The 23,518-nt window shown below is 35.0% G+C and overlaps 1 protein-coding gene across 5 annotated transcripts in view; it reads left to right on the top strand.

Moving 5' to 3' along the window:
• The window catches only part of LOC118282043 (nephrin), a 253,331-nt gene that overhangs the window by 99,575 nt on the left and 130,238 nt on the right, over positions 1-23,518 (top strand). For all 5 annotated transcript variants that reach the window (XM_050705443.1, XM_050705442.1, XM_050705441.1 and 2 more), the window contains exon 2: positions 15,019-15,234. In XM_050705443.1, coding sequence (XP_050561400.1) covers positions 15,102-15,234 — 133 coding nt within the window. In that variant the 5' untranslated portion in view covers positions 15,019-15,101. The remainder of the gene's footprint in view (positions 1-15,018; positions 15,235-23,518) is intronic.

Here is a 23,518-nt window from a genome sequence, read left to right on the forward strand (position 1 = left end):
GCTTCGAGCCGAAGCCACGGTAGCTCGATAAGTCTTCCGCGTCTACGGGACGAATCAAGTTTGAGGCTCATTTTTTAGAGTATTCCTGTTTGAGCACCTATAAATATCATAGAATATAGATGGTACCAATCTGAGAAATAGGTGTTCAAGGTGCTCAAACGAGAATACTTCCGAATTTAAACTCAAGTGCTATCAATAAAAAGTTGAAAATCAAAAACCAAGTGTGAATGTTGCTTTGACCATCGAATCAAAATATTGTCGTGACTACAAAACATAACAAAACCAGTAAATATTTAAGAATAGAAGGCACAATCATAAACAATATACTTTACACATAGTAAACAAAATCCCATAAAAGAAATCGTTTCGAATTTTCTTAGCTTCCAGCTCGCGTGACAGAAAAACCGAACGAAGCCTAATTTGTTCAAATCGTTCGAGTTATTCAGGATTTAAAAAGCAATTTACAAGCTAGGCAGGCGCAAAAAATATACCGTTAACATCACAAGTTGTTTGGATTTCTTAGAAATGAGTCGTTCAAGGATATTTTCTTATAGACATTTTATGTTAAATACTCACGTTATTTTGTGGATTATTATACTTATATTTAGGTTTGTCCATGTATGAGGTGTCAGTACTGAGCATGGAGGTTTTTTTTTTTTTTAAGGGGGATGATCATCTAATAGCTTCTCTGTTGGGCTCGATTCTTAAGTCTGGTAAACATTAGTTTTTGCTGTGTTATTTGGCTGTTATTGCTGTTATCTATCTCTTTTAGAACTAAAAGATGTGGTATTATTTGATGTCGATTTCAGTGCAGACTTGAAAATAAAGAAATAGCATTAGCAATCAGCACTATTGCATAATGTCTCGAAGAAAGCGTTGTTATAAGTTACAATAACATTTTTGCTTATTATTTCAGTTAAAAATAAACGTAAAATTAGCTTATGTAATATTAAAGGTATCTTGAAACCTTCAAAATGTACGCCTACAATCAGCGCAGATTATGTCATTCCGATATTTTGATAAAAAAAGAAGTGTAGCTTCATTCAAAGGAATTATTTACAAAATTTGCAGAAAATAACATTGTCCTTAATATTAGGTAGACAAAAATAACTTTGAGATGTTTTAAATATATTTACTTTTCTAATCCACTTATAGGTTTGGAATTTGGCAGGTTCCGTCCAATATCAAATATCTGGTCCTTAAAACAGTATTTGGTGTTAATAACCTCTAACGAGAACTAAGAATAAATAAAAGAATATTATGAGCTTGAAGCCCACAAATCCTCAATGAAAAAACAAAATAATGATTCAAAATAAAAATATATTTTCACACGTTTATAAAATACGTTGTTGTTTTGTAAGAAAATCTAATATTATAACACAAGAGCACAGTTGGTGATATAAACGAAATTGTAATGGAAGAATTTCCCCGTGGTGCACTTAACTTGTAAGTCGACCTTATTCGCGCTGAATTTTTACAACAAACATTTTGAGACAAATATTGTTTACGTTCTAACGTTTTCTTTATAAAACGAGGAAGGTGAGAATTTTTGTTACGTCTATTATAATAATTATTTGTGGGTTTAGAATTTGATCTAGACTCATAAACAAAAATCGTAGTGAGATACTTTTTTTAGTGAGGAAAATCATCCAATGAATTCTTGCGCCGTGAATGAGGCAAAAGGGAGTGTCAGACTCCTATTGAGTAAAAACCACCCCGTTCCTCCCGGGAGCCACGGTAACCCGCTAGGCAGTAGGTATACTCTATACGGTAGGTTACACTAAAGTTGTTGACAGTACCTAATTTGTTAATGCGCTCTATTTTGACGTGACGTTAGTGACTATTTTGTTTTGCGTGTTATTTAAAACCCAATGCCATTAAATTTAGGATGTTTATTGCTAAAAATAAGCATCCTAAATTTAGAAACTTATACCACAGAATACACTCTAAATACACACACTAAATAGAATTCATACTTAGCAAACACAAATGTAAATTTCTAATGAAAATTTGCCATCGTCGGTTATTTTATTTATAACATAGCATCACTCCTTTCCGCGAAGCCATATGCAAGCGTAAACCAATAGGATATTTGCCTACATATCACCATTAAAATTATTAGTTCCACAGAACAGGACCGAACCTCATTCAACACTACATACCATAATAATCGCAATTCCAATAATGAAGTGCCCAACGTAATAGCAGTCTCATTTGTGACGACTTAACGAGCCAATCACCTTGGTCCCTCCTAATCAATATAACAATGAAAATTGAAAACTACGACAAAAAATCTATCCCCACATTTGTCTGGAAAACGTCGGCCTTTCGGTTTTCATCGTGGCTACATAAAACGGGATATTGCCTAACTTTTTCATCCCGAAACGGTCACCGGTCCGGCCTATTTAATTTTCGAGCCAGAAGCTTTTGGCAAACTTTTTAATATTTCATAATAACGTAGTCCACTACAACATTATTATTATATGCTTGACCTTGGGACGTCCGAAGGGTTTTTGCGATGTCATTATTTTTTTGCTGAAACTGTATGTCATGGTTACTCGTGTATTGGCGTAAAAACTCTTTTTGGTGAAGTTGTAAAGTGATACCGGGAAGTCTATTTTTGTTTTGCTGTATATAAATAAACATCAAGAGAAATTCCAGATATGCTGTTTAAAAGAAGAATGTTTCTCTTTGGTCAAATAAAAAACGATGAATTTTATTAAAATCCATCAGGATAATATATTCACACATAATACTTCATGTTTGAAAAACGAGTCACTGGTACGAAGTTATGACTTCGAAACAACCAAAATCCATACAACAACTATACACTAAATAGTTATAAACTACCGTTAAACTAAAACGGTTACTATTCAGCTCACGAAATCCTTGCTCAGCTTCAAACTTCACTGTATCTAACAAACGAAATAAATCAAAAGCATTTAAATTCACTTCGATATATCGACAGTACATTCATCCATATTGTTCTCCTCTTTGCAGCTGCCTCGTGTTGGCTTTCGAACGTGCGTTTAGAATATGTAATTACTTTAACTGCTGAGTTACAATACATTTTGCACCTACGGTAACCGAATAATGTTAGAGGAGTACGTTTTCAGGAATAATGGTATGTTGTAAGTTTGTTACGTTAACTATGATAAAATTTTGACTTTGTTTTTGTATATTTTATAGCAAAATTCTCTGTATCCATCTGATAAATATTGGTTGCTTCTAACCTGACCTAGCTTTTTAGGGTAGGGTGTGGGGGAAGGGGAAATCATCCAATGACTTTTCGCGCCTTGGGTGAGTCGAAAGGGAGTACCAGACTCTTTCTGACCCGTTCCTACGCCTGCTCTTCTGTTCAATTCGTCGCGGAATGCCGTTCATGAATATGAGCTTCTAACATGGCTTGAAACACTTCCGACGTTTGGCTCCTAAGTTGGAACGGACGGGGGCTGCGCTTAAGCGGCTCCTGCCCAACCTCGGGGGCCAAATGCCTCCTGCCGGAGGTTGTATGCGGGGATCGTGCGGTCCATGGCCCTCTACGGCGCCCCAGTGTGGGCGCCGAACTTGATGCGGCGGCCAACTCGGACGCTGCTCACGTCCCAGAGGGTCATGGCCATCCGGGTGATCCGTGGATATCGCACGATCTCCGGGGAGGCGGCGAACCTCCTTGCCGGATTACCGCCGTGGGATTTGGAGGCGAAAGTGCTCGCGCGCGTCTATAGTCTGCGCGCCGACGCACGTCGCCGGGGCGAAACTCCGCTGCCGCGCCAGATTAGTGCGTGGCGGGACGAGCTCCGGCGCGATCTCATGGCGGATTGGCAGCAACGACTGTCGCAACCGAGGGCTGGGCTCGCTGTCATTGCAGCGATAAGTCCCCTCTTTGAGGAGTGGCTAGAGAGGCGCCATGGCGTCCTCACCTACCGCCTGACGCAGGTGCTTACCGGACATGGGAGTTTCGGTAGGTTCCTGTTTTTGATTGGGCGGGAGGAAACGCCCGGGTGTCATCACTGCGAAGACCGCCCAGAGGACACGGTGGAACACACGGTTGCGGTCTGCCCTGCGTGGGCTGAACACCGCCGTGCCCTCAGGGAAGTGATCGGCGACGGCGACCTCTCGCGTCCGGCTTTGGTTCAGGCCATGGTGCGGAGCGAGGGGGACTGGGATGCCGTCTCCTCCTTCTGCGAAGCAGTCATGCTAGTTAAGGAGGAGGCGGGACGCGTGAGGGAACGAACTTCCTCACGCCCCAGCCGACGCGAAAGACACTCCGGGCGTCGGGGATCGCGTGACGATCTCCGGCCACCGTAAGTGCGGGTCTGCGGACGGCGAGCAAGGGTAGCTCGCCGCCCGACCAGAACCAGACCCGTGCGTGCGGCGCGTTGCGTTCCGCGCGCGCCTCAAAGAGCCATCAGACCACCACAGATGGGGCCCAGTAGGGCTGATGCTTAATCCGGAGCTGCGGACAACCTAGCGGGTTTACCGGGGCTCCGGCTCGACAAGCAGGAGTAGGAACGGGGTGGTTTTTAGTCAGTAAGAGTCTGACACTCCCTCTCGCTTTGCCCTGGCGAGAGAAGTCATTGGATGATTTTCCCCCTGAAAAAAAAAAAAAAAAAAAACATGGCTTGAAACTAGTCGAGTTCCCCGTTAGTTACGCAAGTAAGCCGATAAAAATAAAAAATAATTTAATATGTCTCATAAAAGTTATAACACAATTAATGTCAATTACGGTAAAAATGTGTTTTTTTTTTATTTATAAAATTATAATTTTATGATTTCAAATAAACCCTAATTAATATAAATGTCCTAATGAAAGCCAACGCTCTTGTTATCCCTATTATAACGTGTATCGTTTGGCTTCAAATTTCCTTTGTTAGTTACTTAGGTCTCTATATAAGCCATTGAAACCGAAATCTACCATTTGGCCTAGATAATAAAATTTTATCATCAAATATCGTGCGTAAAAGAGCTAAAGTTTAGACACAAATTTTGTGAACTACACTTCTGTGATTTATCTAATGGTCTGGTACCTATAATTTGTGTTAGACTGCTTAGTATCAAAGAATTTAGGTATAGGAATATAGCAAAAATATCGATGTTTGTTACTAAAAACCAAAGTAATGAATGTGAAAATAAAAAGTATTTTTGATTTAATGTAATTTCATTTAATGTATAGGTATATCTGTTTTAATTATCCTATGACATTTAATAAATGTTAAATTATTTTTTTTAATTTCCAAGGTAAATTAGTACAAAGACGCAAATAGTAAGCTTACGTGATAGCCCAAATTCAGTCTCTAAAATTCCTTTTCCTGATTACAATATATTTCCAAGTAAAAATCACCAGAATAAGATATATATTATGTATCTACTTTTTACTACATGTTGTTATTTACGAATGCAGTCCCCAAATCGCCGATGGCCAATTCTAAAAGTAGCCAGTCTGATTGTGATCTTACTAAAGTGTCGCCCGAACTAGGTCACTGCTTCATCGATACTTAGGTTCGGACCAAGTTTTTAGATCGGAATTAAACTAAGATTTTAGTTGAAATCGAGGAACCATGTAGTACAAGTATTGGACATAGTTGGATATGTGAGAGTTATATTTTTTCGTAGATTCTGTGGAACAAAATAATATGCAGGAAACTAAAAATGTCATTAAGCGTGGTGAAACGGGTTGAATAGAATTCAAAGGGTGGATAGATATAAGAACATTTTTCCAAAATTTATTTAACGCTCTTCTGTATCTATTCACCCCTCAAATTCTTTTAACCTCGTTTTTCTATGTAACCTAAAAATATTACTTGGTTTTAAATATAGGCATGTTGCCTCTAATAGAGATGATGACGGGATATGAAAATTAAAAATCTAAGTTTAGAAGCAAATACGTAATTACTAGGTATAAAATGTACCTAGAAGTGACGTCACGCGACATTTCAAATCAAGTATTTGTTACTGTAAGAAAATAAAAAATACGACGACAATTAAAATAAAAATTAGTCATCTACCCTATTACATAAAACGAAAAATAAATCTCCGATTAGACAATACCAATTCCTTACAAGAAAAAATAAAAAAGATTTAAGTAAAATACAGAGCCAAAAACGAAAACACAATTATCAGCAAAGTCTATATTCGATCTTTGAAGCCAGAACAATGGCAACAGAATTTGTTTACTCCAGCCACGAAGGACGAGAGTCAATATTTTTGTACTAAAATGTTTGGAATATCCACTTTGAAGTCCCTCTAATGCTTATTGCTGAGGCAAGGGTATTTAGTCGTGGGCGGAATTATTAATTTTATCCAGTTTCGCATGACGACACGAAAGTTCCAGTTTTCGTCGAAAATTATCCAGATACGTGATAACCAGGATAGATAATGTTACATAGAAGACGAAGTTAGCTAGAAAGGTTTTTTTGGACTTATTCGGGACGTGGGAATACAGTTTTTTGATGAAACTTCGTCGTGTTATGTAGGTTAGAGTTTTTTTTAGTGGACATCATGTATCACTTAAGCTGAAACTGAAATGTTAATCTATATTGTCGTCACATTTTTATTTATTACACTAGATTTCATTCTACCGTTTTCCGATCCTTTGTACAATTGTTATAACTATTCACATTTGATACTTGTTTTAAACATACTAGCTTTTACCAACGACTTCTTACGTATAAATAAGTGAATCTGTTTTTTCCTGTTCCCGTGAGATTTTAAGGAAATCCATTCTTAGTGCTCGCCTACACTCCTTAAGGAATAAAAAAAAGTTTCAGCTCCCTAGATCCCAGTAGTTTTGGCTCCATTGTCTGTCTCTTCATTGTCCATTATCTGTCAGTCAGTCACTCGATAATGGAAGCGTTTTATATATACAGATTGCTATATTCACAATTATATACCAAAAAACATTCATACGTTTCCGTATCCACAAAAACAACATCTCTTAAAAGGTCAATACAAAAACAATTATCCGCATTTAAAAACAAAGCTATGTTCTATGAAAGTGAGCGACGCAAATAAACCGAATAGACACGTACACAGCCGAACATTAGCATCGAATTTCCTATTAAAACACCAACAAAACGTACGGACGAAAATAGAAAGTCATAGTGAATTCGCTGCGTACGCTACCGCTGTTTATTTCATCAAAATGTCAAATCACAATGCAAAATTATTCAAATTTCATACAACATAATCCTGCTGCGGAATGGAGATGACAGTCTAATTGCCTATTCCGGGGAAATATTCGATTATTGTGGTAGGTAGCGATTCGTAAAATCATATTGTCGTTAACCCAAATCTATTGAGAGGGGGATAGTCTTTGGCATGTTGCAAATCGTTCGGTTTGTAATCTCTTTGCTTTATGTATTGTATTTCTTAAGATCGATTTTGGTGGCCTATTTAAGTTAGACTTGGAACTGTATTGGAAAAGTACCTATCTAGTCACTTTCATGTACTACACTATTATATAGATACCTAAAACTGTAGAATTTGTTGGTTTGAAGGTGCTAATCTGTGAAATTACTAGTTCGATTTCAAAATTATTTTTGTGTTGGATAGTCCATTTATCCAGAAAGGCTATAAAATATCACGCTATGACCAATAGGAGCCCACCAGAGCGGGTGAAATGGCGCCGGAATAGCTAGTCTGATCTAAACGACTAAGAAACATTAAAAGCTTGGTGCCTATGAGGTGCAATTACGTACATATGGGCTAAATACTTCTGAAATTATAATTTTCAAAAAAGTTTATGTAGTATCTTTCTTGTTTTTGAAAAACAAACCTTATATTATCGATATTAATAGTATTTTTGAATGAATGAGTCATAAAATCCAACGAAGTAAAAAAAACGATTTTGTTTTTCTCTTTAAGTTTTTCACTTTTTTGTATTAGTAAAGTCGTTAACAGTGTTTAACTTGTCGGTTTAGCATATTTATAAATATTCAAGTTGTTTAATTTTAAGACAATTTGCCTGAAGTTTTGATAACAAAAAAAAACTTATCATGCTAATTTAATTGAATTGCTAATAATATTAAAAGAAAGAAAATTGTTTACGTTTGAGTGAAAATATTTTCATTAAACAAAAATCTTTTTAACTCTCAAACACGAAAATAATAGAATATTCTTTTATTCGTGATGCCCCAGAGATAAGACGTCCTGCGCAGGTTTGAAACTACCAAAGTCAAGTACTAATGTGACTCTTTCTGAATTATATGTTACTTTCTGGCGGTGAAGAACAACTTAATTGTTAAGTTCATTAATTTTATTGTAAGTTTTGAATCACTAACCCACATTGTACAACAGTTGTTATCTACTGTGGATTATTGCAGACTCTTGATTATGATATGATATATTTAAAATTAAATAATTCTTAAAATTGTAACAATTTCAAAATGAAACAAGTAACCGTGACAACATCGTCGCTTCCTATAACCCTTATAAACATAATACATAGTCTCTTTTAATATCGTTCCAATATTCCTGAAGCACCTTCGCATGGCTGTAGCTATACATTATATCGTCACTTGAAGCTCCCAGTACACTCAAGTGCTCGTATACATGGATAATAATAAACAGCGGCACATTGTCAGCTCATTTACGAACACGAAATGTTCTTACATTTTTACGACACACGCGAGTATAAGCATGCTAGTCTCTACCTATCTATAGTCACGCACAACTCCTTTGAGGAGTGCCATATTCATAGTGAAAATTTTATTCCTTCATCGTTATAAAAGGTCATGTTTTAAATAAAAGTACTGCATTGATCTGTCCACAGATAATGAAACTTTTATCCCTAATGGCTAGAAAGTTAGTCCGCTTTGAATAAAAGACGAAGTTAGTGGTATTTATTCACGCTTGTGGAAGTATCGTTGGAGTTTTTTATTCAAAAGATCTTCCTCAACGAGACAGATTTGTTAGGACTTATTTACATAATTATACACGGACGGGCAGCAGCTTATCATGACGTAGTGCTTCCGTCACCAAGGTAACAACTTCCCTAGGTTGATTAGTAGCTCAAATGTTAGTACTATGAATATTTTCATATGCGTACATAATTCAGAGGTACGCCTGTACCCTCGTTCTACAGAAGACACCCGGAATTCCTCGCAGGCTCACGTCTTTCGTATGATGACACCGAAATTGCGTAACAGACGAAATTTCCTTTCGTGCGTTCCGACATTTTTGTCATGAATATTTTTGAAATCAAAATAAACAACTTATGAGTCTGGTCGCCATAAATTTACATATGGCGGAGGATCGTCTACCCGGTCCTATCTAAAAAAATAGATTAAAACATTCAATTTTAAGGTTTTTCGGAGAATTGAGCTAGAGTTTGTCTTCAAAGTAAGTTTACAACAGTCCAATTTAGAGGAGGCACTAAAAGCCTTTTAAAAGTTTAAAGTGCAGCAAAAAATGTAGTGAGATAACCCTTCTTAATGTTTTTCCAATGCCAGAATATATTGAACCTTATATACCCGTACATTTTAAGATTAGATTAGATTAAGTGTGTGAAATGTAGAAAGAGTACTTTTCTATTTTCAAAAGTAATCAGTTCAGTAATAGTATGGAGTCGACATTTTTACTCGGCTTAGACCTCTATTGGGAAAAGCTATTTGCAGGTCTTGGAATCTCGGATCTCTGAGTATTTAAGGTATTATAACAATTTTCAATATTGAATAGAACTCAGACCTTACATAACTCAGCAGAACTTTTAAACAATAGCATAAGCGATAGCCGAATCGATGATATTAAGTAGGTTACGTACCATTGTACTTCTCTCACTTTTTATATTATAGATTGTTGTGTAAGATTTCCATATATCGTCTGCATGTGTACTTACGGAATGAGATAAATAAAAATAAAAGATTTTAAAATTACAATACGTTTTTATAAAAAAAATCATAAATAAAAACATAATATTTTTTAAACGGACATGGTCACTCGTATATTTAGATCAGTTCATCCGTGATCATAGTGCTTGCAACTAATAAACATGGTAAATATCCCGTTTTAAGCACTAATTATATTATAAACATAATATTGCCTTCTTATGTATTCATTCGCTATTTATTTTTTACTTCAATAAATACCAAGTAACTAAATGAAGCTTAAGAAATATAATTTACGTGGTATTGAGCGCGCAAACTAAGCTGCTGTTTACTTTATTTGAGACCACGGAGACATTAGGCCACATAAACGTCTTGGTCTGGAAATACTAGATTTCTACTTTAGACCTCTTCATTTCCCTAAATGAAATAAATGTTTATTCCTATTTTCTCTCTTGGTTTAATTTTGGGCTCTAAGAAAATTTAGATGTTAGAGACAAAATTTCAGAAATTGTGTAACATATTTGTTGTGATGTGTACTAAAATAATGGACTGAATATTAAAACATATATTACCACGGATAAGGGATAATCATCCCTTCTAAATAAGCACTCACACAACCATAGCTACATAAATTCTCATTTTTAAATGCAGTAACGATAAAATGTCACTTACAAAAATCCTTTAATACTTCCCCAAATTCAATCACATTATATACACATGGTCATACAAGCAGTGCATTAAAACGTACTCATCACCAGATATTTTTAAGAAATTATTTAACTATTTACAAATGTAGCTTTATAAGTAGCAACGTAATACAACGGATATTATTGTAATAACCTTTATTAACAATCTTACACGTCTTACACAAAAACTTAACCTAACATTTATTTATTTAAATTTATTGTTTGCAATCTAATCATTTGATACCGGTTACAGATTATCATGCGTTCCCACAAAGGCCTCCCCTAAAACTTGCTTTCCTGTCCTGAGCCCTCCACCAAACTCCAAATATACTTATAACAACAGACATACTTATCACATAATATTATCTATACACAAAAACAATTCGTCAGGGCAAAAATGTTTGACAAAACGCTTACTCGGCTTTTTGCGTACACATTGTATGTGACACGTCATTTGTATCGAGTGCCACAACTCTGACAACTAATGGCACAAACTTTACGAGTCAGTAAAAAACTGACTGACTACTTCCTGGGTTTATCTTTGTTTGTATTTATGTATTGAATAAAAAACTGGTTAGTAATATAATAGAACCGGTTAATAATATGATTTAACATATTAATTTCTAGAGCCGCGGACTGCCTAGCGGGTTACCGAGGCCCCGGTTAAAAAAACTAATTTAACTATTGATACAGAATCGCAGAAAGAGGAGACGGCATATATTATCTAAATTAATATTACGTACCTTATTAATATAATGGTGTGTCTTTTGTAAGGTCGAATCTTATGCTTAGCAGTCGTATTAAGGACCAGATTCAATATTTTATTCTACAATATAAATCATTCGAGTCAAATATTCTACGGATATTGAGCATTCAATAACTTGAAAAGCTCAAAAACTCGTAGCAAAAAACAATATAACGTTTGGTCGTTTCGCCAACTGAATTCAATTCAACGCTACGAACTGCTACACAATCGCTACGTTTTTTCGTAGCAAGTCGTCGTAGCGCACTGAATGTTAAAATTTCGTAGTCTGTGTATCCACGAAGCTTTATTCAATAAAAGACCCATGCATTAATAACCTGGATAATGTATCATTAATAACAATTAAATTTAATAGTCTGAAATTATTATGATGATTAATTATTATGTGAAGCAGGCATCAATAACAGTAAATTGTCATTATTACGTCATTTGCTTGTTGTCAACTTACTTGAGTATGGGAAATAAATACTGGTTTTAAAGATGGCGTTTTTTGGTTCTACTGAGGAAGAATTTTTGGTTTTACATCATATATATTTAGTTTTAACAAGACATTCCAATACGATTTAAGACGCAATTCTTATAAAACCTTTTTGTGGTTATGTTAACCACAAAAAACTTCGATATCTTTATAATCAAAACAAAAAAGATAAGATAGGACATCATAAAGTAATCAAAGATCTATCGACCTTAATATATTCCGCAGGAGTTTATTAAACTAATTTGGAAGTCGGTAAGTAAATAACAATTTGGAAACTTTGAGAAAGTCAAGAAGCATCTGCTTTAACTGAATTCTATCGAGTAACGAGACTTAAATTGACATTTTGACTATTAAACATGTATAATTAAGGCTAAAATAGTGCTCCCGAACGGAATTGGCCCTAAGGGTCTCACGGCTTTAATGAGTCAATATCCGAACTCGAAACTTTACCACATTAACTATATTGTGAAAGTTTATAGAACCTAAGGCTGTGATATCGACAGGGTATCGGCTGTAAAATAATTTATGTGCCATATGTTAGTGTATTTAGAGTTAATTTGTGACATGTGATAGTTGATAGTGTAGGTCGTTGTGATCTAATCTGATTTCGAATGGAACTATTCTAAATAATTTTTCTAATCGTTCCTCGTTTATTGTTAGATTTTATTCAAATATTTCAATATCTGTCGATGTGTGGCACAGGACCCCTTTTATAAAATGTTACTCATTATTACAATTAGAAAAAGTACAAGAATTAACAGGTACCTAGTAGGTACGTACGTTATAGTACTACGTGATTAGAATTTTATAAACATTCTAACTAATATCAACCAACACTAACACCAATACGACCAACCAAGCAACACCAATACACATCTCTATAGTTATCATTTTATTACAATTACAGTTATGGGATGGGTGACAGTTTTGTACATATTTTTCTTAACTTTCCGTCAGTCCGTAATATCAAAATGAACAGTGACCTACTTTTTGTAAGTTGCGCAAGTCCGTTCAATATTGTTATCGTAATAGTTCGTTCGCAATTCGAGGTGTTGCAAGCATTCGTTTGAGTCAAAGTTGGCAATTTCTTGTTTATCCTACTTTTTTAGTCGTTTCTGTATTTTGTCGGTCAGTGAATTTAATAAGTGAAATATTTTTGCATTTCTTTAAGACTTCGTGTGTATTTCATCTTGTCCTTATTATCTATAATGATAGTTTCGTGATTATCACTATCTATGCGACTAACTAGTTCATTCATTATTATAGATTTAAATATAGATGTGTATAGACTTTACGATGTTTTCACGGCAAATGGAAATAAATCGGGAGTACCGCAGTATTTATACGTTTTTGGTATTGCCAATCTTGATTGGGAACTATGAATGCTTTTTATACGTTTCCAGACACGATAGGGGCTTTCAATGACGCTCAGTGCGTTATCATTACTATCTCCAAAGACGTTTTTTATTCTATTCCAATAACGCCACGATTTATCCGAAGTAGTATTGTTGAGTCTGAGTCCCAGTTTTCTAGAAAATATCTTGTAAAAGTTTTTAAGAAGAAATAATATTATAAAGTACCTATTTACTTCGAAGACACAATGAATTAAACAGAAAATTCATTATTAAACAAATTAAAACTAAATTCCAAATAATAATCTAAAAGCAATTCTAACTGGAACTAAAACGTATATTCCCCAGCATTACTCCATTCCCCGAAATATCCATTTTCATTTTACTATCTCTAATGTTTTTGATGCGGTCCTAAAAGCTTCACCAAGTTCTTGAACCAGTTTTATTGCTTCGCGTAACGTTTGAGGAACACGCGAGAACTATTCAAAGGGATTTCGGTATTAGCTTAGCTAGCTTAGAACTTATGATCGTGATTGCATATACTGTTACTAGCTTGCTGTGATTGGCTAGTAGTAAATTTTGTTCTAAAGTACCTACAATGTAATGTGCGTCGTGTTTCTTTGAGATGAAATTGAAAGTATGAGTGTGTTAGTAGAATTTTTGTGGTTTGTTTAAGGAATGAATTAGTGTGTTGGTGTTTTCAACTAACTTTTAAAAATTATGTGCGCGATTGACTCGCGTATTGTTGATTTCAGCATAGTATTTGTCAGACTTAGGATAAGGTTTTAAGTAAATTACCCGACTTAAAAAATATGGAGATTCTCACTTTTACACGTATGTTGAAGTCGATTTCTTAGATGTAGGTTATATTGCCTATTGTTAGATGATTTTAGTTTAAGAAAGGAACTATAATATAAAAATAACGATTAAATGTAAGTACGTAATAAATTGTGACCACGCGAAAATATATCTCTAATCATTGCTAGATAAATATTATTTAAAAGTCATATCTTCTTCATTGTTTTGAATTGCAGACGGTAATCAGATCAAAATCTTTTAAAATACGATACAAATGTTATACGATATAAACAAACTGTTCTGAGTAACTCTAAACAAACAATGTGTATTCAATTGAAAGACACATCCCAATACAAAATAGACACTAATCTCTCGAATTCAAAAGCTAAAATCCGTAAATTACTTTAGCTTTCCCTCAATGTCTTGATTTCGAGAGTAACAAGACATGACGGAATATCAAATTCCGTGTCTCATATAAAATGTACGGGGCAAAACACACGTAGAAATAATTAATCGAGTGCCAGTCTTAGGGGGCATAAGCCACTCGATGTGTCTACAGAGGGTAGATAAATTTCGTAGCACGCCATCTAGCGGACGTCTGTGAACGTTGAACTCGATACTTGATGTTTGTGTTGTCTTTCAAACGTACTTAGGGACGAATAGGTAGCTTCTATATGTATGTATCTTACAGTATGTATAATGTTGTATCCTTTATTTTGAAACTGTATTTTTCAGTCAGAATGAATCTACCTCTAGGTCAAGATTTTCTTATTAGGGAAATCTTTTTTCTTGGATTAACCTCATATTGACACCACATTAACAGGCTATAAGTGACCTCTGAGCTCTTCTCACACGGAAAAGGTTTAAACATTACATCACCTCGCTTGCTCAATGCAGATTGGTGATTTCAAACTTATGAGATTATAAGATCAGTCACATTTCTTTAGAATTAACACAAACATCATTTAGAAAAAGTTACATTGGTACTTGCCATTGGTAGGTTTTGAACCCGTGCCCTCAAGTATGATAAGTCACCACGACAAGTTACTCTAAATCAAGTTTTTTTGCTGTTGAAATAATAGAATAACATTACTAAAAATCATCTCCTTTGTTTCAGATCCCGGCACCGCCGACCGCAGCTGAACGAATTGATAGTTTAATAGCAAATATTACGAACAATAGTCCGAATGTAATTTATTAATGTTAGTGTTATTATTAGCTAGAAAATATAACAAAATGTATAGTGAAGTGTGCATACAAAGGACACTGATCGCGTTCTTCCTGCTAGCCACGACGAATGCGCCGTCGGCGACGCAAAACACAGTTATTTCAGGTAAAATTATATAGTACTCGTAAAGCTACTTTCCATTGTTGTAATTACTTTATTGTTGTGTTTATTTTACTTTGTATGTGTATGAGGACTGATTGCTTTCGATTTTAGGTCTTATTGAGTTGTGTTAAGTTTGACATTTCAGTTTCAACTTTAGTCTAATGGTGTTCAGTGGGAATAGAAAAAATAAAGTGTTTTAGATTGACACTAAAATTCGGGAGTATCATTAAATCAATTATATTGTATACCATTTGCATTGAGGAAAGTCTAGTTTAATTGATTTATTCAATTTTGTTTCATATTTTAAGTTACTTAAGCTCTATTTTTATCTGAACCAACACCATGATAATCTCATATAATATATCTGATCGTATCATAGGATTTCCTCAATAAAATACAAACCAACCAGCCAGTATAAGTAAGATGGTAAACCGATATACACATTGAAAATGGAGGGCTGACAAAAATATACAAAGGGGTGAGAGTATCGGCGGGCGAGTGAATTAGTCATTCAATATTGACTTGCACTCAAATAAATTGAACAAACAAGTTCGGTGATCAATACTAGGTAACGTAAATTCAAAATATGTTTTGTAATATGTATTATATTTATATCCTATCTATGTAAGTGCGGGTGAATAGTATAAATAAATAAAATTATGTTATAATTTTACTAATATTATAAATGGGAATGTTTGTGAGTTTATGTGTGTGTATGTTTGTTAATCAATAAAGTCAAAACGGTTAAAGGGATCGGGATGAAATTTGGAATAGGGGTAGATTATGGTCTGGAATAACACATATATTCCATGGGAACGCGATTAGAGCCACCGGCAGAAGCTAGTAAATTCATATTATTGTAGGATCATCGTGTAAATGATTTGATAACAAATAAATTATTCAGGTCTTATACAGCTACATTTATAACATTTGCCACGTTTTGATTTTTCGTTATGGATTTACGATAAATAATTGAGAATGAATCTAGGTTACGTGCTGATCATTTATCAGTCGGTAGGTTAAACAAAGCAAAATATAATACAATAAAATAACATAGCATTGAAATAAATTTGATTTATAATAATAAGAGTAAATGGCAAACTGTTGTAACATTGAGATAGAAACCGTATATATAATATATGAGCATAAAGACAACATACAAAATCTTTTTCTAATTAACAAACTCACAATTTAATAAACAAAATAGTGTCAGGGCTCAAAGAAAACAATTAACTATGTCACCCTGTACTCATTACTTTTGTTCTTTAATCACAACTCTAAGAAAAAGTCAAACAAAGCTTTTCTCACTAACAAAAGAACGCTTTGAAGATTAGAATGAATTACGTCACCCCAGCGGGATCTAGACTCACAATAGATATAACAATGACTCGTATTAACTCCGATAACCCTTATAAACGTAGTATAAGAGCGAAATAACTTTCAATTACGATGCTCGAGTAGATTTTGGGAGGTTATTTTGTTATTTGATGTCTTTATTAACTGACTACTTTTGATATTGTGATAGTTTTGTATATATAGTGTAGTAAAGTCAAAACACACATAACAAGCACGGCTCCGGCACGATGTGTATTCGAATTGTGGCTACACCTAGCTGCCAGCGTGCTTACGGCGCGCCGACTGTGAGGTACAAGCGCGGGATGCGACGATGTTTTAGTTTCGACTGTGGGCGGCTGTCGGCGAGCAGTAAGCACATGGCCTGCGCGCTAGCCACCCATCCACCGCTTTTTTGTATTGATGTTATGATATAAATATATTACGTCAAAACTGATGCGGGAGCGATATAAACATTTGGAATTAGATTTGGGTCTGGAATAACACATAGACTACTTTGTATCCCATAGGAATACGAGTAAAGCCCCTGGCAGAAGCTAATACTAAATAATGCTTAGTACTGTGATGATACCAAAACGAACTTACTATAGTTACGTTTGGCCTAAATCTCTCTTCAACTAACAAGGTAAAGCTACTAACAGGAAAAAACTAACGCAAACATACTTATCTATCCTAATTACATATGTTTTTGACGCGTCTCCATTAATAATGTAAGTTACAAGAGATTTATGAAGTAACTTCATATCTGGAGATTTTGTCTCATTATAGTCGTGGGCAGGACATGTCGCAACATGTTTGGAATCGTAATGAAGTTTATTCCACACATATGTACAGTACATGCCCATATTTTAGTGGTGTAAAGAGGATTGGGAGAAGGTCCACTTTTTATAAACAGTCTAGTATTTAATATTATAAATGGAATAATGTCGCGAGTGTGTATGTTTTAATGTTAGTAATGCAAAATAATTGAACTAATTTAGATGAAATTTGATTCATAAAATTATGATTTTCGTATACTAATCAAGTTTCGTATCAATTTAAAATGAACAGTTTCTTCATGAGTATGAAAATCGCCATAATCACAATGACAAGTTACAGTCATGTATGTATTTGAACCATTTATTCAAAGATACATTTGTACCGTAAAACAACCATAAGCCCCATGGATATATAATCCACATATAAAATAACAACGCGTGTGATATTTCTGTATTACATTTCTCTATGATATGGAAAAACGCGCACTGGAGAAACTTTAGTCGGTCTTGTCAATCTTTTTATGCCAGTAAATGTATTCGCTGACCTATTTTTATTGCAAGTATGTGTACTCGTATACATTTCCCCTTGGCTTGTCAGCAGAAGCATTAGATAAATATTATTCGTTACTCTGCCGTTCTATTTCTGTGATATAAGCTTTATATCTTTTTACTTTATATGACATCATTATGTACTGGAGATTATGGATATGCGATAGTGGATCATGAGATTAGGATTTTGATTCTTATGTCAGGAAAATGTGATATGGGTTTTTTTCTGTTATACTATTTGCGTATATTTTGGTTTACTAAATTTTGTGATCGAGTTATCGCACTTACAATCGTAATGTGATTAGAATATTGTAATATTCCAAATGTAATTCACTCTCTGAACCGATAGTTAATTCATTCTGAGTGTATGATATGACATTTCTACTTATATTCTCTGAAAGGTAGAGCTGCTGTTCACGTTTTATAAAACTTTTTCGGCCATGGAAAAATAACTACCTATGAACAATTCTTTATATCATAGCAAATAAACACACGTTCCTCAACACCAATTACTACGAAAACAAAACTTATCCTAGCCCTCATAGGTAAACCGATACTTTTTACTTCCTCGTCTAAACGTTTTCTCGTCTTAATTGCCGGTGTCCGTTCTGCTTAATAGAAAATGGTCGGACGCTCATTAGCAGGCGCGGCGAGGCCGTGGGGTTCGTTAATCCATAATATGACTATAGTATTACAGTATACTCGTATATTTAAGACCCTTATTCTCAGAAAATCTGTGGAACTGATCCGTTTTTCATCAGATTTTGGGATAAATCTTTTAAGACCTTTGTATTGACATGAAATTGGATAGCTGTTAAACTTCTATACGTGGTATTAAACCAAGTATGTTCGTTATGGTAGGAAAATTCCAAGCTCAGATGTCTTAAAATTGCCTTCAAATTAATATATGATAATACTCCTACCTCTTCTATATCAGACAATTAAACTGTGGCTCTTTAGCAAATAAGAACTAAATTAGACTTTGAATTTACAGTTCGTAAGAGTGATTTTTCTGTGTGCAGGTGTGTGTCTGAGGTATAGGTAACTAAGTTTTAGCTAAAGGGTAGCTCTGAATTTAGTTGTGCAACGTTCGTAGAAGTCAAAATTTATTTGGAATTACTGTTTTAGCAATCAATTCCTTTATATTGTATTAGGGAATTATTAGAAATCTAGATTCCTACTACATTTTTGGTCCAAGAAGATCAAGTAGACTAGTAGTAACAGTATCTAGAGTAATAGCTCACTTTAATTTACATACGTTTTAAGTTGAATTATTTATATAGGTCAAAGAAAAAAGCATTTGCTGGGACGAACGACATCTGTCTCTTATCCCAAGATGGGGCTAAAACTCTTTAATGTATAAAAAGAGTTGACAACTTCCCAAGAGTCTTTGAAAATGGATCGATACAACCTAAAATAGTCGACAAAAATGTTCAGCAAAAAGTTTTTTGAGATAGGAATTGACAGAAAATCATACATACATTGTGTGAGTGAGGTTTCCAGCCCAATTACCCCCCTTCTCAATTTTCCCAACTCTCGATTCCCCAGCATCCCTCAAATTCCTAACCCCCAAAAGGCCGGCGACGTACTTATAACGTCTCTGATGTTTCGGGTGCCTATGGGCGACAGCGATGGCTTAACATCAGGTGATCCATCAGCTCATTTCTGGGCGTATATCATGAAAAATATATAACGTAACACCTCTTGTTCGGTACTCATATTTATTACTACTAAACTGCTACTACTGCCCAGAAGCATTAGTCGTGAAAATTCAATAATATTTAGTCAAACCTGGAAGTACAATCTGGTACATTCTGCTGAAGTTAGCAATATAGCGTTTTACGCTATAGAATACATTGTTGGATAAAGGTTACGTTCTGGAATATTTTATCCTCAAAAGAATTCTATTCTAAGACACATTCTATAACGCTTTTCTTAATTTTTCACATTCATGCACACGTCAGTTACGATAACGTGAGAAAAAAACACGTAAACTTCTTGAAGGACAATCCAAGGTCATCGCATGTCCTTCGAAACGACACAGCGGTCCTTTTATATGGCAAGATTTTAGTACGTCTTTAAAACACCCGAAAGAGATTCACTTATTTATGTTATCACGCAAAATGTGTTCGTAGTACAACAGTTTAATTTCAAGATCAGTGTAAAAATAAACCGAAAATAAATATCTCCGCCGAATCCCTTTAGCTTCAAAGCAAATTATTTTGGACAGAAGACAGCTAAGATTAACTTTTAAAAATCCCGCTCTCAACAGTAATTTTCTTTTCTCGCAAAAAGCCTGTAAAATTGGAGGGGGTGTTTCCTAAATAAATCTCTAGCAGACAGATAAGGGCCAAACTCGATGTACGACCCTTAATGTCCAATAAAACGAAAGAGATAGATATAAAAGGAACAAAGTCGTTTTCATTACCGACTTTTCGATTTTATGTGTTCGCTGTTTACATTCTCTGGTAATTAGGCGTGGGGGGTTGTGGCTTGGTCTACCTGGAACTTTGTGGAGACGCTTCGCCTCATACAAGACTTATTATTTGTCACCTGGTACTTTCACATACATTTACGATTGTTACCAACTTCTAATTAGTTTGCGTTTCTATGAATTCGAAATCCGATTCAATGTGTTTGCCTTTAACATTATTTGACCGAGTAATTTGAATTTAAGCGTATTTTTTCTTGATGTATTAATTCAGAAAAAAACTTCAAGAATTACAAAGGAATGACCTTATCTTATTGAATTAGTTGGAAGTAGATTTGCGAGATCTTTTGGTTCTGATTTTTGATTTTTAGTTTTTGGATTGTGATAGATATTTAGTTACAGCTCTATCTAAACAAACAAGGCAATGTGTAATGGTATCTCGGATTAACTTACTTTGATTATGCAACTATAATAATATCTTGATAAATAAGCAAAAATAGACTTTACGTCTCTAGATCATAAAGTTAAACTTCTTAAAAGATCTTATCATCACCATAAACCTCGATAATGCACGATTTCCACTCGCAGAGTCTTAAAAAACTATCACTAATTAGCTAAAACTCCAGTTAAACGGCTTTCAAATTGGAGCTTTAAGTGGAAGACATAAAACTGAAAGTCACAAACATGCGCCAATTAACCAAACCAGATAGCATTTTTTGCTTCACTATTCTCGGGTTAAACGGCTGAGTTTTGGAGGCATTGCATACTCGTAGTACCCTTATATAAATAGCCCCTTTTGAACCGACTAACTTGAAAGACAAACTTACTGGCCAAGGTTTTAGTTATTGCAAAGTTTTCGGTTTTTACATTGAAAAATTGTATGCGTCTGGATAATTTTAGTATCGCACTAAAGTTTGAGATAAAATTCAGAGTAACATGTGCCAATCAAAACGACTCGCGTTCATATTTTAAACTCATTTAGCATAATACTCTGACGTGGGAGAACTTTTTGAAATATGAACTGGATTGTCTGCAGTCTGTATTTTTTTATTTATCGTCTAGCAGAGCGTTGGGTATAGAAATACTTGTACAGTGATTTATTGAAACCTTTCAAGACTGTCTATCTGTATTCTTTGAAGTTGGCTTTTCTTTGAGTTTATTTTTTACCAGTTACATGGGTACTTGTATCTGCACCTTAAGTTTATTACCCCACTCCCCTGCCCTATCTTCCCAATCCCCGATTCCCTAACAACCCTTAAATTATAATAATAATAATAAGCCTTTATTTAACAATATTTCTTACAATTGTAGTAAAAATTATCTTATTTAATTATTTGACACCGGTACATGAAGATTGTCTTGCTGTCCAGCATAGGCCTCCCCTAGAGCTCGCCATCGGATGCGATTCTGCGCTTGTCTCGTCCAAGTATGTCCCGCTATTGTTTTGAAATCGTTTTCCCATCTACGACGCTGTCCCCTTTCCTTCGTTTGTATTGTCTCGGGCACCACTCTGTTACGTCCCTACACGCATTTATCCTTATTACTCCTAATCATATGGCCTGCCCACCTCCATTTTAGTTTTTTAACACAGTAAGTAACATCCGTGATTTTAGTTTTCTTTCTTATAGTATTAAGTTTTATTTTATCTTTTAATTTAATGCTAAGGCTCCGTTCCATACTGTGTTGACACCCTTAAATTACTTATCCACAAAAGGCGGACAAAGCACTTGTAACGCCTCTGGTGTTTCGGGTGTCCATTAGCGGCAGCGATTGCTTAACATCAGGCCGTCTACTTGATTATTCGTTTACCGGCTTATCTGTCTTTATGACAAAGACAAAATAATCAGTCAGTTTTAGCTTTATTGTTTATTAGACGCAAAAACTCAATCAATGGAACAAGATATTTACTCCACTACAAACAACCTAAATTAGAAAAAAATCACGAAGAAAATTTATCGACCTACAACTCCTTTAGCACGATACAACAAAACCCCGTTAATGTCGTTGAATTAATTCGTCGAAAAAAGGCGAATGTTGACAGCAATGACCCTCTCGCTTTATTCTTAAATAATAAATCTTTTAACAGATAACAGCGACCTCGAGCCATCATTTACATATTTACAAAGAACAAAAAACGTGGGTAATTTAGATATCTTTTAGCTTTGCTTATGGTGGCGTCTGGTTTGTGCCAAGGTTTTGTTTTATAGCTTTTTTTAACACGTAGATTGTAGGGTTATTGAATAGAACAGAAAAGGTGCGTTTTTGTATATTATGTAAATGTCAAATTAACAAGTTAGATGTTATGGGGGTATGACGACTATTTTCCGCCATCTAGGCTTAGTAGCAATATTCTAAACTCAAAATGATCACAGCACGTCAAAATACAAATAGGATAGAGCATTTAATGGTTTAAAGAAAAGCATTATGAATAGATGGATGTTCTTTCGTAACTATTCGATAAGAAACTCAACAGTCGCCGCGTTGTATCGCGAAATGCTACTCATAAAAAAGTATGAGTCTCTAGCAAAGGCGAGGTCCTCGACAAACAGTTACGTGAGTAAGCCAAAAAAATAATAATTAGTTTAGTATGACTCACGGAAGTTATACTATTACAAACATAATACATTTCATATCAATAGACACTTTCTTTCTATAAAATACAATATTATACAAGAGCTTACTCATAGGCTAAACAATTTTCCGGAGCTGCGGACTACCTCCGGAGCTGCGGACTACCTAGCGGGTTTACCGGGGCTTCGGGTCGAAAAGCAGGAGAAGGAACGGGGTGGTTTTTAGTCAGTAAGAGTCTGACACTCCCTTTCGCCTTGCCCAAGGCGGGAGAAGTCATTGGATGATTTTCCCCCCTCAAAAAAAAAAAAAAAAAAGGCTAAACAATTTGTATTCCCTATACTATATAAAATATTACATTATCCACTTTGTAAGAATTTAGTACAGTACGTAGTACAGTGTCTTGTTTAATCTTTTATGGAAATTAATATTTCTATACAAGCTTCTAGATGTTTATGTAATCGCTTTGTCAATGGTGACCTGAAAAACTGTTTGTGTCTTACGTTACCGTACTATTTTGTTTCTGTATTTATGTGAACAGTACCTTGTTAGTTAGGAACAAGGTAACAAGTTCTATTACTATTTTTGGCAAAGTATTATTAGTTATCTTGAGTAATTTAGAAGTCCT

This window comes from Spodoptera frugiperda, chromosome 27 (assembly GCF_023101765.2).
Source record: "Spodoptera frugiperda isolate SF20-4 chromosome 27, AGI-APGP_CSIRO_Sfru_2.0, whole genome shotgun sequence".
Taxonomy (NCBI): domain Eukaryota; kingdom Metazoa; phylum Arthropoda; class Insecta; order Lepidoptera; family Noctuidae; genus Spodoptera; species Spodoptera frugiperda.